The 19,752-nt window shown below is 40.6% G+C and overlaps 1 protein-coding gene across 1 annotated transcript in view; it reads left to right on the top strand.

Annotated features, from left to right (window-relative positions):
* The window catches only part of GTF2H1 (general transcription factor IIH subunit 1), a 1,328,232-nt gene that overhangs the window by 718,649 nt on the left and 589,831 nt on the right, over positions 1–19,752 (top strand). The window contains exon 10 of the mRNA XM_044059405.1: positions 1,035–1,122. Within this exon, the coding sequence (XP_043915340.1) occupies positions 1,035–1,122 (88 nt within the window). The remainder of the gene's footprint in view (positions 1–1,034; positions 1,123–19,752) is intronic.

Here is a 19,752-nt window from a genome sequence, read left to right as displayed (position 1 = left end):
GCCCTAGGGCCTATATAAGCCTAGCCAAACGGTACCCTGGCTTTTGCCACCCAAGAAAATTATTTTCCTGTGCCTCTGTCAAGCAGAGCCACAGAAGTGATCCCCGGGGTGAATTTCCTATCTCCCATCCAATCATCAAGATTTTTCTTGAAGAGTGCTAACGAGGAGCTTTGTTTGATCTAGATATGTAGTTTGTTCCAGAGTATGAGAAGTCTCTGGGACAGGAATCTATCCCTCCAGCATGTTCTGTTTTTTGTGGTGACAAGGTTTAGGTCCCTAGAGCGTGTAGCTCTGAGGAATTGGGATTTCTTTAAGTGGAGCATGTCCAACAGCTCTGGGTTTGACATAGCTTTGTATGTTAGGCAGAGATCGCCTCTGAGTAGGCGACATGCGACAGAGTAAAGCTGGAGTTTTTTGAGACGGTCTGTGTAGTATAGCTTTTCATTAAAAGAACAATTAGATTACGAAAAAATACATTTGTAGCACCTACTTTTTGCAAAGTGATGAAATTTGATAAATATCATTCACTGCTGCTCTACTGAGGATTTTTGGCATATAAAAGATCATCTGAGAGAACAAGGTCCATGAGACTATAAAGACAGATATATGTATTTATACAGCAGAGTGGTGGGGAATGTACCTAACAAATGACTGTAGCATTAGATGCACTTATCATGCAGTATGATGGCAGTGATGCAACTTGCAGTTGCATGATTGCAGGGGAAACTCATGCAGATAGTTCTATGGCTTATTCCACTTGCATGCAATCTGATGAATGATTTTGTTTCGTACCTGGTGTTTTCACAAGTGTTATACTTGTCTTTCTGAGGAGATATTATGATACTTGATTGTGAGAGCTCTGGTATTAAATATCATTCTTGGGGTGTTTGATATTTAAGATTTAGAAGGCACTGAATAATACTTGTACTGTCTTTTCACATTTATTGTACTTAGATTTCCTTATTATAAGCCAAAGTTTTAATGTGAGAGTTCTCTCATTCTTAGCACATTCATAATGCTGCCTTATTTTTCAGGGAGACACACAATGATGTGTGCAGTGAAACTGGCAGTACAGATGGAAACTCAAGGGATTCAGACTGCTTCCAGCCCCCAATAAAAAAGGTAAAAGTGGAAGCGTCATCTGAAACAAATATGTAGTTTTTTTGTTTGATTATTTTCAGGAATGTTCTCAAAAGTGCTGATCAAAGTTTAATTAAGGTAAGAAACACTGTCAGTAGGTTCTGGGTGCTTGTGTAGCAGCTATCCATGGCTTACTGAAATGTAGTATGCAATTTTCGGAGGGCAGGTAATATAGAACCAGGAGGGCGGCTGATTCTATAAAACAACTATAAAAGTATGTAGTAGTAGCATGTAGCAACAATCAGTGCTGCCAGATGAGCATGAGTAAAAGAACAGAGAGATAATAATGGAAGATGGTGCCATCAAAATGTTTGGCTGAAAAGCCTGTTGAGTTAGAGCTAAGGAAAATAGCCAAAGGAAATTCACTTGTGTTTAACCAAGTCCATGTAGTAGACACTCGTTTCTGTAGTTTTCATACTTGGCCAAGGGGTTGATATTTTTGCTGTACATACTGTATTTTCTAGTTTTCATTCATATCTCAGGGGTTAACAGCTGTTGTATAGTAACATGTATTCACAGCGTAAGTAGACAGAAATAAACTGTTAAAGAAAGATTAAAAGTAGTTAAATGAGATGGAGAGAAATAAGAAAGAAAAGTCAAGGAGGGACTTTTTCAGAGATTGGCTTATAGCAGAGGAAAGACTGATTTTGTGGAATGAGTAAGATGAAGTAAATGCACTGTAACATGACTGTCCGAACATTGATGATATGAGCATAAAGTTTAAGATAATCTTTAACTGAATGGGGTTTTGCATAGTTTGTGAGCCAGAGATGGGGGCAAAAGGCCATGTATAGATTAATGTAGTGTCTTTTATTGAATGTGAGACAACCATAAGTGCTATGTGCCATTTGATGGTGCTTTTAGGTTTGGGCTCCATTAATAAAGCTCTGCAGCACAATAATAAATTCTTAAAAGATCAAGGGTTTTGTATTTATCAGTGGCAGTTATGTGAAAGTCTGATTTTTTTCTCTCTTTTTTGTTTGTATGTACTTTAGCATTGCATTCTTATTTTTGCTTATTTCCTTAGGTTCATAGGTAGGTACTAGGTTATTGGCCCTGGGGCCTATATAAGCCTAGCCAAAAAGGTTCCCTGGCTTTCGCCACCCAAGGAAATTATTTTCCTGTGCTGCTGTCAAGCAGTGCCGCAGAAGTGAGGCACTATGTTTGATTGTTATGGCAGAAAGCAAATGTGTTTTTTTTTTTTCTGTGAGGCTGAGAGGAGTTTAATTGCTTGTAAATAGTGGGAGAAACTGGAAACCATACCTCTCAATCGTACCAAATTCCACATTAATTTCAAGTTTTGAAGGCAAAATAATGGGGTGCCACGAATTTCTGAGTGGCCCCTTCAATTCCCGATTTTTTCAGTCATTTACAAATTACAAATTATTTAACTGTTTGTGACGTCATCATGCATCGCTAGCGTATGCCACAACATCATCAACTTGCAGGGGCGATATGCTTGATGACATCAACAGCTTCATGAGGAGACTCTGAGACAGTACTGTTTGAATGGCATAACTGGATTGGTTGGCCGTGGAATTAATGGCAGCAGCAAATTAGCGAGCGCCGAGCAGATCAATTCTGCCGTGTGTGTACAATTTAAATTCTGCAGCAGAGTCCACACCCAGTGTCAGGAATAAGGATGAGAATCGAAAATTTACTTGCACCTGTCATGGTGGTGCCCTGACCTCCTCCTCGGGTAAGGTAAGCTTAAAAGTTAAAATTAAAAAAAAAAAATACAAAAAAAAAAAAAAACAGTGTATAAATTGCCCAATAGAAACTGCAGCAATGAAATCAAGTCGGCAGTCTGCTGCAGTGCACACTTTTTGCTAAGAATAGTTAACTTACAGCTTGGCCGCTTGCCACTTTCTTTGTGACATGCAAGTGTGTGAAACTGTGAATGTGTGACAGTACAGCAGCTGCTTGTTAGTACAGCAGCTGTGGTTAGCTGGAGCTTGGACAGTTCATACTGTTTTTATTTTAAATGAAAATGGTTCGTTCATTCCTATAGTTGACTAACTGGATCTATATTAGATCAACGAACATGTAAATGTTTAATCTGTAAAGGTCAACAGTTATAGATCGAACATTTACGTGTTCAAAAATCTTTAAAAATAAAAAAAAAAAAACTAAGTAATAAATACATAAACCAAAGGGTGTAGGCAGGGGGTCAAGCCCCCCTGCACCCCCCACACCCCCTATTTAAATATACCAACACCAAGATCACGCTACAGTGTAGTGAAGGGGAAATTTCCCGTTTCCGCACTGTAGTGCACTGATGTGTGATCTCAGAGTTGGTATATTTAAGTAGCTGGGGGTGTGGGGGGGGGGCGACCTTTAGAGATTCAAACATTTAAATGTTCGTTGATGTAATATAGACCGACTAACTTGTAGCTCAAGCATGAAATCCCTAAACCAGGTGGCAGACAGGTGTGGAGCTGAAATGTTATGTACGATCGATCCAAGTTTCAGACAACAGCAAATGATAAACTGCATATGCAGCATATACTGTAAACCAGCCAGAATCACAGGAATAGGTATTCAAATGTATAGCAGTTGTCCAAGGGTAAGGTGCATTTCAGACCAACAAGCCCACAGCCCGCCCAGACTTAGACCTGAATATATAAACTTGAAATTACTGATGACTAAAATGTCAGTGTAAGCAAACTGTTTAGCAGCTCGTTAAATACTGCATGCACTGAAAACACCTCCTAATAGATGTCTGCACACAGAACAAATATGTCAGTGTTTAGTGGCAGCACTTTATAAATACATTAGTAACTTACAAGTGCCAACTGTACAGCAGCTCTCAGAATAGATTGTGATAATTTTCTGCATATTTCAGTTTCAGTAAGCTCTTTGATTTATAGGTAGATAGTGCACTGATATTTGCAGATTTCCTGACCTGTAGCAACTAGTATACATATATATATATATATATGTGTTCCATACACTAGATCGAATTTTCACTTATTCGAAGTAGTGCATAGAATGCTCACTGCAGCGAAGGTGCACTTAATCGAAAGAACACTTACGCGAAGTTCAGTACAACGAACGGGTGTTGTACTGAACTTCCATGCAGTACTCACGGACCTTAGGATTAGGGCACAGGTCATAGAAAGGGGATAGCCGTATGGGCTAGCCCCTTAGCATGACCCGTGCTCTAACCGTAAGGTCCGTGACAACTGCAGCGAAGTGAAGGACATAGCAATGACCTCCACTATGGTGCGATAGTCACGAACCTTAGGGTTAGGGCATGGGTTAGGGTAAGGGGATAGGTTTACTAACTATCCCCTTACCCTAACCCATGCCCTAACCCTATGTCTGTGACTATCGCACCATAGTGGAGGACATAGGTTGTTTTTTATGTCCTCCACTGTGCTGCGGTGTTTTCGTTGAAGTGCACTTTCGCAGAAGTGAGACTTCCTATTACAAGTTCGAGGTAGTGAACTTTCGTTCTTGTAATAGGAATCTATATATATATATATATATATATATACATATATATACATATACATATATATATATATATATATATATATATATATATGGGTCCTCTTCAGATGGTCGAACCTTTAAAAGCTCGACTTTCATATGGCCGAGACCATATGATTGAACTTTTAAAAGTTCGAACGTTCTGAATGGGGATCTCCATAGAGCACGGAATGGGAAAATTTCCCTTTACCGCAATGTAGTGCGATCTCAGAGTTGGTATATTTAAATAGCAGGGGGTGTGCCCCCCCCCCCCCCTTCTAACACTGTTTAGTTTTTTTTGTTTGTTTGTTTGAATGTTCAAAAATGTGAAAATAAGATGTTCCATAATATGGTCTCAGCCATATGAAAGTTGAACATTTGGATGTTTGATTATGTGAAGTAGACCCATATATATATATATATATATATATATATATATATATATATATATATATATATATATATAATACACACACATACACACATACACAGTAAATGGTTGTTTAAAAGATAGAACAAGCAATTTTATAAGAAATTTTCGAGTTTTTCTTCTTAAGCACGCATTGCTATGTTAAATATTGAACTGTTTAAGATCCAAGCTGTCAGGCAGGATGTTTGTGAAAGCAGTTAATCACTGGGCAAGCGGTGCAGTGCCTAGAATTGCTGTCTCAGTGCACTTGTTTCTCTGGATGAGTTTGTGGCTGTGATTCCTTCTGTGTTGAGTTTGCATGCACTCCCTGTCTATGTATATGTTTTATCTGGGTGCTCTGGTTTTATCCCCCAGATCCTCAGGTGTATAATGTACTTTCCTCTCAATCTAACACTGCAGCAATGCACAAGAAGGTAACCATCTCTGAAGGGGTAGGCAGGCATGCAGGCACTGTTCCCAGACAGGATTTATATATCGTTGTAAGCACTTGTCATCTCATTTTATTGGAAACTATTTTTGAGCTTTGGACATTAAGCTTTACACATAAGTTGTTCGTTATTTTTATTCAGGCTATCATTAGATGAAAATTTTGTTTAATAAAAAAAAAGCTCTTCACATGCACCTCAGAGCATCTTGAATCCTATGATATTTGGCTGCTGCCCACAGCTTAATTCTGTTACTTTCTCTACACTTATTACAGATAGGGCTACCACCTGTCCCACTTTGCGAGGGACAGTGCCTCTTTGGGCAGTTATGTCCTGACAAAAAATATTAAAAATGGCAAATGTCCTGAGATTGTAGGACATAATTATGTCCCATATTTTATGTAATAGTTGCATAAAACAGTTATTTCTGTATCTAAAATACCTAAATGTTACAAGAAACAAAATAAGCAACTAAACTGCTACAAGAATAAGCTTTTATTTAGGTAAAAGAGTAAAGTTCTATCCTTTGTACTGACCATGGATATGTGTCAGCCTGTAAAATCTGATGTGTGTCCCAAAAATGTCCCACTTTGGCCATTTGAAAAGGTGGCAACCCTAATTACAGAGGAGTCTAGGGTGTGTTAAAAGGATGGAGAAAAAAGCTAAAAATGGAAGACAAACTGAGGGGGAAAAAAACAAAGTAATCAAACTATACAGTATGGTGCTAGGATGACAGGGGACAGAAGAGAAACCCAGGTAGTTATTTGTCTAGGGCTACATTTCACTTAAGTTTGGTCTTGTTGATTAACTGTCAGATATCTGAGGTCTAGGTAGTCCATAAAATGGCTATAGAGAGAGACAGCACTGAAACAGTGTGTGGATTGTTCCATCTGTTGTTTGAACACAGGTAACTGTCATTGACCTGCCATAAAAGACTCCCACCCTATTCCAATTAACTTAACCCATTCAGTTGCTTCTTGCAGCTCCCCTTGCTTTAAAGTCACCAACCACCATGGGATAACTAACAGTGGGTGGAGTAAAATTTGCACTAATTTGCCAGCTAGCATATTGGCTATTTCCTTTGGGTCAGTGTGTGCAGTATTATTGTGAACCAACTCTTAATATTATTGCATATTAGTTCTTAAATTCCTTACACAGGTAAAGATTTGTATTTTTTAGGAGTCATTTTACACTCATACTCCGCTTTGAACACCTGATGGTACACGTAAGCTCCTTACTAGTTTGTGTGTTCTTAGAGCAGGCAGAAGAAGACCTCTTATAAGCATTAAGCAATCTCTTTGTCTTATTATATAATTTTTATATGGGTACTTCACCATAAGGAGTTTCCTTTTAAACCTGTATTTGATGTAGATAAGGACTGCCTATCAGAACTATTTAAGTGAGTGAGGAAGTCAGAGGCATAGGCAGTAGCTTTAACAATGGGACCCATTAGAGGAGGTAGATTGTAGCAGAATTTATTTATTTAAGTCAGCAGGTAACTGAAGGTTCATTTTTGAGAAGTCCTTAAATGCAGAAGTATTTATAGGGGAAATACCACTGGTTTTGAATGAAAAGGTCACCAATTTGTGCTCTGATTTAACAATATTTAGTTCTTTTTTTGCCACAAGAAGTGAACAGTTGCTATTCTTGTGAGCCTCAATTTTTTCCAAGAAGAAAAATTTCTCTTTTTTCAGATTTCACTGTTACTGCATTCAGCTAGAGAGGGTTAGTGGGCCATTACTTTCAGGGGAAGGTTCCAACAAATATGACAGCAGGAAGCAACCCCCCCCCAAAAAAAAAAATAAGAAAGGATTATAATTTACTATTATTATCTTGTTTGGAATGGAATCCTGACATAGAGGATTTTGAGTATTGCATAGTTTTAATTAAGACAAAGTATTTAGGACAGATGGAAGTCTTAATCAGGGCTTTGGTTAAGCATAGATAAATGCTAAAGGGACAGCCTCATCCTTTCCTGAATTCAAGGTTTTCAATGTCTGCAACAGTATGAAGAAATTTAGAGTCAATGTGAAAAATAGTACAGATCCACAAAAGCAAAAAAAAATGTTCTGATGAAGCAATGGACTCGGGAATAGTATGAGCAGAAGAAATGTGGATTAAAACAAACTTTGATAAGACAGATATAATAAATCTAGAATAGAGATGTCCAACAGGTGACCCTAGGGCCACAATCTGGCCCACCAAAGCATTTTTTTTGGCCCTCCAGTATGTTGTGTAACAAACTGTTTTGAATGTACAGATACAGGTTGGACATGGAAATGTGCCCCCCCCAAACCTTGCCAAGTGTGGTACATGGACACTGAACTGTATGATGAGTGGCCCCTGAGCCAAAAAAGGTTGGACACCCCTGGTCTAGAGTGCCTCCTGGAGTTTAGTTTTTCTGCAAGATAATAGCAATGGTTAAAGTAAAGAAGCTTGAAGAGGATGTGCTGACAGTGGAGATAGAGAGGTAGCATTTTTGCTTTAGATAGTGAGATATCGTAATGGTAATTCAAAGATGATGATAAAATACACAACATCACATTTAATATGAGTCGGACAACTGAGTTTACAATCCATAGATGTATGCAGCATGTTGTGAAAAAGAAGGAGTGGGACCCCCTGGTGGATTGTAGAAGTTTGAGTAGACTTTTATGATGGAAATGTTCTGAATTGGGCAGTTTTGTCATTCTTGGTTCGTGCATTTTGTTTTATTGCCTACTGGAAAAATGTTCAAACAATACGTTTAAAATATGCTCCAACAAGTGTGCTGTATTATACAAGGAATATAATTTAATAAGGTCAGGAAGGTGTATCAAAGAACATATGTATGTTTCTTGTTTCATGTGCAAGGGGCCTTTGATTTGAAAACAGCAAAAAAGGTATTCTTTATCCACCACTGGCCAGATGCATTTCCTTTGGATGTGGGTTTCAGTGCTGTTTCAGTGAATCAGAGTTTCAAGGGTAGAGAAGTTTTAATGCTAAGTCTATTTTCATTGTGAGACTGTATTGATTTGTTTAACAGATGTCTATTAGTGTTTGTGTTATAAAATGTAAAATAAAATCCAAATAATCTTTGTAGAAGTAAAGCAGTATGCAGTACATTTGTGCTTATGGTAAATGGGGGGCGAAATAGCCAGGTAATGGGACATTGGAATGGCTGCAGGGGGACTCGGGCCATAGTTTGGTTGTCTGTTCTTCAGTTTGCATTTTAAAGTTGATATCCCACAATTCCACTGGAGTGGGTGGGGTTACATGCTTCTGTATGCAAATTTTATGTTAATCAGCATGCGGATTTGTACCTCTTTTCATGGACTTTCGTCCAGATTTTTGATGTTTCCAGGTTGAGTGGTATGCTGAAAACTTCTTTTTGTAATTAAAGCAGAAAGGAATACCATTTGGATATGCTCTTCAGGAAGCAAGAATAAATCTGGTTTTCCTCACCTTGCTTACGTTTCATTTATTTTCTAAAATCCAATGCTTGTTCAGTTGTCTGATACATATATTGATTTAAACTCAGTAGCCTACAAGTCCTATTTAATCCCATCCTACTTGTGATCACTACAGGATTGTTTTATGAATATCCACTCCTGAAATTAATTAAATGTAATTTACCTTTCTGTTTATAGTTTCATACTCATTGCAGACTTCCAGCGTTCACTTTTTTCTTCAGCTTATTTTTAAAGTCTGTGCTTAGTATCAGTTGTTGTCTTGCAGTATAGTTGCATGCAGAAAACATGGAGCACACAGAGTTTGATTACATTTTAAGTAATTTTTCGTTGTAATTGATAATCTAAATTGCTGCTAATATAGAAGCACAATATTAACTGAATTAATTTAATATGAAGTAAGCAGAGCTAACCTGACTTAGTTAACAAAGTCACTCAGTGATTTCTTCTCATTGATTTGCACTTATGTTGTCTGTTTTTCTTTTTAACTTGTTGCAAATCAGAAATTTAAAATGAGCACCATATTATTGTACACTGTACAAAATAGTTATTGTACGTTTTTGAACATCAGTACTTTGTTACATGTCATAGCAGTATTTTCTAAATTTGTATTGGTGACTGTTTTCTTGTAAGCTTTTGAAACTGAACTATGTATAACTGTTGATAAAGGCAGAAAAATGTTTTCCTCATAGTAATTAGTTTTCTGATTTCAATTTTTCCCCACAGAAAGAATCTTACGTTTGGTGTAGAGGCACTATGCAGTCTAACTTCCAAATATTTAGTGTGTAATTGTTATCTCAAGCAGTATATATTGACAAGACCTTAAATATCTGTAAGACATGCAAGTACATTCAGAATATTTAGGCAGCCCCAAATTTAATGTGCATAGACTTATCCCATATATACACAGCTTCCAAAGAATGTTGCTGCAAAAGTCACACCTTCACTTCAGAAAAGATGTGAATCCAGCAAAATCAGAGCATTAGGGTGGGATAAAAGGGACAGCCACCCTGGGCATAAACTGTTAGGGGTGCGAAGAGCTGATAATTAGGCATAAGCACATTACCAGAGTTCAGTTAAACAGGTGGTGGTATTGTGGCTATTTAAATTATTGTGCTTAGGAGTTTAACTTTTGCAAGGAACTTGTATAAGCTCTTTGCTAAAGTTAGAACTTTGGAATAACCTTCTTTTTTTTTTCTTTTTTCACCTTAACTTCAGGTTGGAGGAACTGCCATAGCACCAGTTGAACTAGCTTAGGCACTGACAGTATCTTCCAGATGGCCATATTAAATTGTACGTATATAGTTAACATAACATGGAAGCCAGGCAGATCCATTGAAACAAAATGGCTAATGTGAAAATTTAAATTAAGCAGACTAGAAAACCCATAAGCTAAACACTGCATATTGTCAACCTGAAAAGCTTCACAATCACTGACTCCTTTGTGCATAATGCTGGCAGCACTTCCTTCACTGGATTTCTACGAGTAGTTTGACAGTGAGCAGAAGTGAAAGGAGATCTGTAAAGTGCTGGAAGTTACAACAACAAAGTAAGTAGTCTAGAAACTTATCTTTGCTTGAATGATGTTGATATGTATACCATTACTGAAATTTGATTTAAAGAGCTAAACTGGGTATCACAAATTCTGGGATATACCTCATTTCATTGTTCCAAGTCCAGTGAGTTATGTTATACCGGTGTTTCATTATTCACAAAATAACATCTTAGAGCTAGAACTCAAGAAAACAGTGCAGGAGTGCTAACTACTCACACTGTAGTAAATATCAGTGGAACCAAATATAATGTAGGAACCTGTCATACACCATGTGCCTTCTACAGAACATAATTTCCTGACAAAACTTCAGGATTTCGTAATTGATTAAGTTGCAGTTATGGGATTTTTAACTACATAAACAGTTAACTAGGTAGACTATTCAGAATAAGGTAGATATGCCCAAGTATTAACCAGCTGCCTGTGTTAATCAGGATAGTTTGGAACAGACAGTATAAAATCCATTTAAGGTATGGTTTCTTAGATGCCATAGAATCAAACCAAGGATCCTTCTGATCCCCATCCACAATTTTAATCTCTACAATTAACACAAATGATGCTAGCAATCATTTTTAACATAAGTAATAAAATTAAACTGGGTCCTAAGTAAGTCATTCCCAGACTTGAACTGCGAAAACTGTAGTGCAATGGGTTCCCTTCAGTAGATCGAACATATAACAATTTCGAACCTCATATGGCCGAGACCATATGTTCGAACTTGTAAATGTTCGATCCACCTGAATGGAGATCTCCGTACAGTGCGGAACGGGAAATTTTCCCTTTTCTGCAATGTAGTACGATCTCGGAGTTGGTATATTTAAGTAAGGGGGTGTAGATGGGTGTAGCCCCCCTGCTACAGATGTTTAATTTTGGTTTTTGTTGTTTTTTCTTTTTTTACTTCAGTGTTCAAACTATTACAAGTTCGAACATATGGTCTCAGCCATATGTGGTTCGAACTTGCAATACGTTCGATCTACAGAAGTAGGTCCAGTGCAATATATGATACCTTTATATAAACAGACTGGGACACTATATAAATCTCTTAAAGCTACTGCCAATAAGTACTGTGAGGATGTTCTTCGCATTTCACTGTCATCACACTTGGAATATCTGCCTGCAGGTAGCCCTCAGTCGGCCTGAATACCAGAGACTTAGTATTTGTGCGTCGGTTGCTGTCGCTCCAAGACTGACATCAGGTCGTCAAGGGTATAAAAACAGGCAGCCAACACCACATCAGTCTTTCTTGCCAAGGAGCCAGAAGCAGAAGCAGTTTGCACGAGTGTCAGTCGGCCGCTACCTGGGTTTTCGTTTCCGAACTGAATCATCCTGAAGTCTTCTAAAGCTAAGTACCCCGTTGGGTATCCTTTTTTCTTGCTCTAACCAATGTCAGAAAAAGTTAACAATTGTCTCGCCTGTGGAAAGCAAATACCCCACTGATATTTCCAGTCTTACTGCATCACATACCAAAATTCAAAATATTTACCCTTCAGCAGCTTATTCCTATGCTGTCCAAAGAGGCTTGCCTAGTCGTCCTAGACCTAAAAAGAAGCCTGTCTGCACATCCCTATCAGGGAATCATGCAGGAAATAACTATGTTTCAGGGCAGGATCTATGCATTATCAGTTCTCTGCACTTCCCTTTGGCTTATCCACTGCTCCCAGAGTCTTCAGAAAATGCCTGGCTCCAGCCATTGCCTATTGCAGACAGAGAAACATTCAAATATACCCTTACTTGGATGATTGTCTGATTCAGACAGTCAGGAAAAGCTGATGCAGAACCTGACATTTGTAAAGAACCTTCTAACCTCCCTGGGGTACACTATCAATGAAAAGAAATCAGAACTAGTACCCAGTCAAAAGATTGTATTCCTGAGAGCAAGCTTGGACACAGCCTCCCAGATGGCATTTCTTACTCCAGAAAAACAAGTCTATGTAACAGGCTACTTCACTCAAATGGCCACCAGAACCCAGCTATCCGCAAGGAAAATCCTGCAAGCTGTAGGGTTCATGGCCTCTTGCATTCTACTAATTCCACCAGACTGCACATGAGGAAACTTCAGTGGTACTTAAAAAGTCTTTGGTGCCAACATTCTCAGGACCTGGAAACCACCATACCTATCATACCTTATCTAAGGATAGAGTTTCTTTGGTGGGCAGCAGTATGCAACCACAACAAGGGGCTTCCTTTTACCCAACCCCATGCCATCCAGACCCTAACCACAGACGCATCAGACTATCCCTCGGGCACATCTGGGAGACAAGTGCATTCAGGGCCACTGGAGCCCAAGTCAAATTCATCTGCATATCAACCAAAAAGAGATGCTAGCTGTTCGGCACACTATGACAGCTTTCAGATCCCTTCTCTCACCTGGACCCCTGCTAGTAAAAACAGACAACACCACAGTTATGTGGTACATCAGCAAGCAGGGGGAAACCCACTCTGATGGCTAACCATGACACTGTGGAACATGGCATTGGACTGCAGACCCATCTGCAAGCTCAATTCCTGCCAGACAAACAAAACTCTCTGGCAGATGACTTAAGCAGAAGTTTCCTAGATCCACACGCATGGCAATTAAATCCCAGCACTTTCAGCCTGTTAACCCAGAAATGGGGGATACCAGAGGTAGACCTCTTTGCCTTCCCCAACAATCACCAGATCAGCAAATTCTGCTCCAGGACACCACACAGCAGAGCATGGAAAATGGATGCCCTATCCTTCCAGTGGGTAAACCTCTCAGTTTATGCCTTTCCTCCTCTGCCTCTTCTTTCAAAAATACTACTCAAGATAAGTCAGGACAGACCAAGGGCAATCCTGATTGCTCCAGACTGACCACGCTAGCACTGGTACCCACTACTGTGCAGCCTGTCACCAGTGCCGTCATGGCATCTACCTCAGATCCCAATCCTCCTCACTCAGCAGGAGGGACAGATCCTGCATCCGCAGCTGCAAACCCTGAACCTTGCAGCCTGGCTTATTCCTTGAATTCTCCCCCAGTGGCCAGCCTAAGCAAGCAGGTACTGGACGTCATTCTGGAATCCAGAAGACCCAGTACAAGGAAATCCTATGCTAATAAGTGGAAAAGGTATTGTTCCTGGATTCAATCTAAAGGAGCAGACACTTCTCTGCCCTCCTTACCTCTAATCCTCAATTACCTAGCAGATCTACTCCACAGAGGCATTTCCTTCTCTTCCATTAAGATCCATGCCTCTGCCATCTCGGCTCATTACAACACTGAGCCACCTCTCGTCTCTTACCTTCTCATCAAACAGTTCCTGGGAGGGGCCAACAATTTAAGGACACCAAGGAGAGCACCCACCCTGGCTGGGGACCTTAACTTTGTACTGGAAAAGCTCACGCTTCCCCCCTTTGAACCTGCAGCTTCAGCAGAGTTAAAATTCCTCTCTTGAAAAACAGCCTTGCTCCTGGCCATCACTTCAGCTAGAAGAGTGCCTGAGCTACAAGCGCTTATGACTGTGGAACCCTTCATTATTTTTCATGCTGACAGGGTCTCCCTCAGAACTAACCCTACTTTTATGCCTAAAGTGGTGCCCAGTGTAGCTCTCAACCAATCTATCCATTTTCCAACCTTCTTTCCCAATCCTCAAATTAAAGGGGAAAGGATCCTGCACTCTTTAGACATGCACAGACAGCTCAGATTCTACCTTGACAGGACTAAGCCCTTCAGAAAATCTGACCAGCTACTACTCAGCTTTGCACCTGGGGCAGAGGGCAAGGCCATATCTAAACAAACTATTTCCAAATGGATAGCACACTGTATCCATTTATGTTACAAGCACCATGGGAAACCAACCCCTCAGGGGGTCAGAACACATTCCATCAGGGCAACCTCTACCTCTACAGCATTCCTCAGGGGAGTCCCTACCAGGGACATTCTGGAAGCTGCTATCTGGAGTTCTGTTCATACCTTCAAGCATTACCACCTGCCTATCTTTTCCAAATCTAGGGCAGGTTTTGCTACAGCAGTCCTGCAGGACATACTAGCCAGCCCCATCTCTTCTTGACTGCCTCCACCCATTCTTCAGCTTTGGGAATCAGACCAAGTGTGATGACTGCAACAGTGAAACACGAAGAACATAGTACAGTTGTGTACACTTACCATAAATGTAGATGTTCGAGTGTATTCACTGTTGCAGTCCTGGTTTCCCACCCTCCAGCCCCCATCTCTCTCTCTCTCTTTACTTCTCTAAATGTATTACTCACCCCTTACAGAGCTATTGGTATTTACTTTTTACTGGTGGTGTTTTTTTCACCATAACTTGGCTCCCGACATCTGGGGCAAGAAAAACTGATGTAATGGCGTTGGTTGCCTGTTTTTATACCCCTGACGACCTGACGTCAGTCCTGGAGTGACAGCAACCGATGCAGAAATAATAAGTCTCTGGTATTCGGGCCAACTAAGGGCTACCTGCAGGCAGATAACCCAAGTGTGATGACTGCAACAGTGAATACACTCGAACATCTACATTTATGGTAAGTGCCCATAACTACTTTATTAGCCTTTTCATTTTTAACACGTTTGTTTGTGTTTTTCGGCTTTTCCCGGTTAGGGGTTACCACAGCGGAACTCCGGTCCGCTAATGATTGGTAGTTGATTTTTACGTGCCGAGTTACCAGCCCTGATGCACAACCTTCAATGAAGGTATGCCCATTCACGCATGTCTCCACACAGAAGATGCTCTAGCTGCGAATCGAACCGGACAGCATCTTACTGTGAGTCGACAATGCTAGCGCAGCACCACCACCGCAGGTTTAATTTTTAACACGTTAATACAAAAAATTCAGCTGAGGAAAACATCCTTTGGTGGAATCACAGATTTAGTAAATATACAATAAAAATAAGGTGCAGTTAAGATTTCAGAAATTATGCCAGTGGGCATTACAGATGTATAAAACACTTCTGTCACAATGCATGAAGGTGTTAAAAAGGGTGTTTGATAAATTAATATGCTGAGTAGCAGAAAGTAAGATAGAAGATAAGCAATTTGGATTCATATCAGGCTGTGGTACAAGTGAATCGATGTTTGAGGATGACAAAGAATGGAGAAGTAGAAGATGAGGAAAAAGTAATCTGGGCATTTCCAGACTTGGAGAAAAGTATATGACAAGGCCTCAAGAAAGCTGATTTAGGCAGTTCTGTGAGATGTCAAAGTCCCAGAGTCATTGGTAGAATTAATGTAGGCTACATACAGGGACCCAGTGACACAAGTACAAACACTGTTTGGGCTGTCAGAGGGTTTCCCAGTGGGAGTGGATGTGCACAGAGTTCATTTCTGAGTCCACGGCTTTTTATGCTGGTTATGGACTATATTAGCAAATAAGTCGGAGGGAAAAGATCAGTAAAGCTGGTGTATGCAGGTTAATGTGGCCTTACAAACAGATGCTGAACAGGAACTTCAGCAAATGATACGAGGACTAAAATGCAAAACTTAAGGTGTAATGGTCAAGGAAGCACATGGGGAAGTCAGAATAAGCTGAAAACTGAGAAAGAAAGGAAATAGTGGAGCAGATTAACAGTTTAAATTGTGGGAGGTGTGGTTGAGAAGATAAGTCTGAATGAAGAGGTCAGAGCTAGAACTGGTCAACCGGTACAGCATGGGAGCAGTGTGTGACAGACAAATTGCAAATATAGGCTGAGAAGGTGTCCAGAACAGTAGTGTGACCAGTTCTTCTGTATGGCACAGAAATACAGAAATCTGGGCAGTGAAAGCAGCCCAGCTAAAGATGGTGGAGGTGAAGCTCCTAAAAGATAGAGGCAGTAGGATGCTCACTATGGGACAGATGAAAAATGAGGGCATTAGAATAGAAGGTCTATATCATATGAGCGAATTGCACAAATTGCGAACGCTCATAATATCAAACGTACCGGACCTCAAAGTGCTTTTTCTGAGATCATGGTACAGTGAAGAATGGGATATTTGCCCTTTCCTCACTGTAGTGTGATCTTGGAGTTAGGAAGTTCGAGGTCCGGGTACGTTCAATATTATGAGCGTTCAGAATTTGTGCGATTCGCTCATATGATATAGACCCGCTAACACCCCTAGTTTCAAAGAATGTGAACAAGAACTGGTTATGGTGATTCAGTCACATGTATAAAGAAGTAGAAAATTATTTGATAAAGATGATTTGGGAGAGACAAGAAGAAGGTAACAGATAAATGGATTGCATGATAGAAGACTTGTGACAGTCAGGCACTCAAACATAAGGGCGTTGGCAGTATAAGAAGTGTGTCAGTTGATGGCATCTACAAAACTTTATTGTAGCAGCAGTAGTATGTCTGCACGTCCTTGAGTGTCATTGAATGGCCTGCTTCAATAGGAAGGATAAGCACCCTGCAAGTTAATTTTTTTTTACTTTTTTCTGTTAGATGTTGTAGCAGTCATTGTAATGTTGAATAGTGATACTGACTTATTTGTTATTAAGAAAAATAACTGTATTGATTGAAGGGAAGCATATCCATTATAAGAATTTCATTCCCATGACTTTTTCTGCCTCATCACAGAGCACAACATGGACATGTGTCTACATTATGCATAGTTTATCCTGAGAACAATCATAGCTAAATCTCTCTAGGAGTTTGCCTTTGCTAAGATGGAAGTGCATACCTCTCAGCCTAGAATCATTAAAATAGCTGGACAATAGCCCAAGAAAAATAGGTACAATTGAACAAAAATCTGCATGCTGATTAATATAAAATTTGCATGCATAATTATGTGGCCCCACCCATTCCCATTGAATTATGGGATGCCAACTTTTAAATGCAAATTGAAGAATAGACAAAATATAAAACAAAAAATATAAACAAAATAGTGTTTTATTTGTATTAATATTTTAAATTGTATCAAACTTTGAACTTGTGCAAAACTAAAATGCAGTTTTCTTTTATAAAAATAAAATTAACTGCTTGATAACACTCCAACTCAGGCTTGTTTTGTATAATTAGGAATTTCTAAATATCTTTTAATGCATTGCTATCCAGTATCATGTATGTTTTTGATTCCCAAATGTTGCCTTTTTTACCAATTGTAAACACATTTCCCATTTCCAGTTTGTTATATGCTCAAAAAAATCCTTTAGATTCCCTGACATCAAGGAAGAAAATTTTGTTTTGCTCCTTGACTTGCCTCTGTGGCACACCAGGAACTGAGACAGACGTGTCTGATTAGTAGGTCCCATGCTCGGTGCCTGAGGGGTAGCATAGGCAAAGCAGAGTGCTTGATAGCATACAGCTCACTTTGGCATGCAAATGAGACTCAGAGAGGGGAGTCATGGGAGTTTGGCTATGCTCAGCCTTGCAGATACACTGGAATCAGAACGCCTCTCCCAGACCTTTTTTATTTAATTCAACACAAGAATCAGCTCATTTTTGGTACATATCTGGGTATCCTACTTTTTATTTAATTCAACACAGCCGACAACCTTGGTTCCAAACAGCCCACATAGGCAAGGGAAGGCCAGGTTTCTGTGCATGTTCCCGAATATATTGCTTTTGAAATGTTACAGAAGACACAAAGCACAGGGCTGGAGAAGACTCAGTCTAGTAGTACAGGGGAAATAGAGAGATGCAAAGTTAATTTTAAAATCTTTGTCTCAGTCGCCATAATACTGGTACATTGGACATGATGAGTCACAAGTTATATTCCTTGTATACTACTGCACACTTGTTAGAGAATGTTTTAAATTTATTGATCTGTTATCGGATCCGACTCTGTCACATATCCAGCATCAGATCCAAGCTCAAAGCTCCTCCCCATACCTATAATGCCCCCGTTTCCTTCCTCCCTTCAGATCTCGTTTACCACATGCAAGGTCCGAGTCATGGTCTGAGCTCTCTGCTTTGTTTTTGGTAAGTGAGTGTTTTTTTGGGACTTTTATCTCTCTTCATTCTGTATTTTCTCTCCCTACTGTCCAGACTCTCCACGTGGTCATCGGTTTGAAAAAGAAATAAAAGGGCTTTCTCTAGCTCGGTTTCCTTTCCATGGTGCGAGTGTTGAGTGTGCTAGGCCTGCCCTGGGATCATGTCAGAAACTCCTAAGCCAGGCTTCAGGAAATGCATAGAGTGTGGCCATAAGCTATCTCCAACCGATGGCCACTCTCTGTGTATGGTATGTTTGGATGTGGCCCACCTTCACACCTCCTGCTCCATCTGTGCCGGGTTTAACCCCAGGGCACTAAAGGACAGGAGGGATAAACTTAGTTGAAGAGCCTCCTTCCTTCTTTGGGGACTATAGTCCCGGCACCCCCAGCTTCTTCGGGGACTGTAGTTCTGGCACCCCCAGCTTCAACTTCAGCTTTGGCTGCTGCTACTTCCACCCTCCGGGCTCTGGAACTCAACCTCCAGCTCAAAGGTCTGGGGAAGGGGAAAAATTTAAAAAGGACAGGCCTAGAAAGCGGTCCCTGGACTGCCCAGCTCCAGCTGGCCCTGTTCTTCAGATCAGACCAGTTACCAAACCAGGCTCTTCCCGGCGCTGCACCCGGAGCCTTAGTGAAGCGGAGATGGACGGGATGATGTGGAAGTTCATCTGCACCCAGTCAGATGGGAGTCTTACCTGCACCCACTCCCTCTGGAGGGGGGAGCACACAAGTAATTTTTTACCCCGACTTACTCCTTCTCCGATCTGACCTTCGATTTTAGAGCCCTTTGATCTGAGGACCCTCGGGGTCAAGGGGTCAGCACCAACAGTTCCTTGCACCTTGACGCTGACCATGGCCTTGAGCGTGTCGGATCTAACAGGGGTGGATCCGACCGGATCTCTGAGCCATAGTCTCGCCGCCAAATCTGAGGGGATGCTTTCGTCTCTGAGTGTGTCAGAGCGCAGTCTTCCCCTTCGTATCTCAGTGCTTGGAGGCTCGGGTCTGGCTCCCGCATCAGGGTAGAAGGGGACAGCTCCTGCTGGCCTTTTTCAGGATGTCCGTTCTCCTTTGGCTTTGGTGTGGTAGAGAGGGTTCTCTTGGTTTCGTCGAGACCCTTGACCATCTTGTCCTCGGACTCTGCCCCAACTCCCTCTGTTTTGGATACGGTTCTGACCATCTTGCCATCTCAGGGACAGCCTGCTGCTGCTATGCCTCAGGAAGCTCTTGAGTGGGAGCAGCAGGACATTGGCGAGTCTTCCCCAGATGCACTTAAACTCCCCTCCAGAGTCACTCACCGAAGACACCGATTTAAATACAAACTGTATAGACGGCTGCTACCGTTTAAGTGATGCTCTAATAATGCAGTGAGTGAACCTGACTCGAACCTGGATAAAGTGTTTTAATAAC

This window comes from Protopterus annectens, chromosome 17.part0 (genome assembly GCF_019279795.1).
Source record: "Protopterus annectens isolate FY-2018-M chromosome 17.part0, PAN1.0, whole genome shotgun sequence".
Classification (NCBI taxonomy): Eukaryota; Metazoa; Chordata; order Ceratodontiformes; family Protopteridae; genus Protopterus; species Protopterus annectens.
Note: the sequence above shows the minus strand (reverse complement) of the source record. Positions and strands in the feature narration are given on the sequence as shown.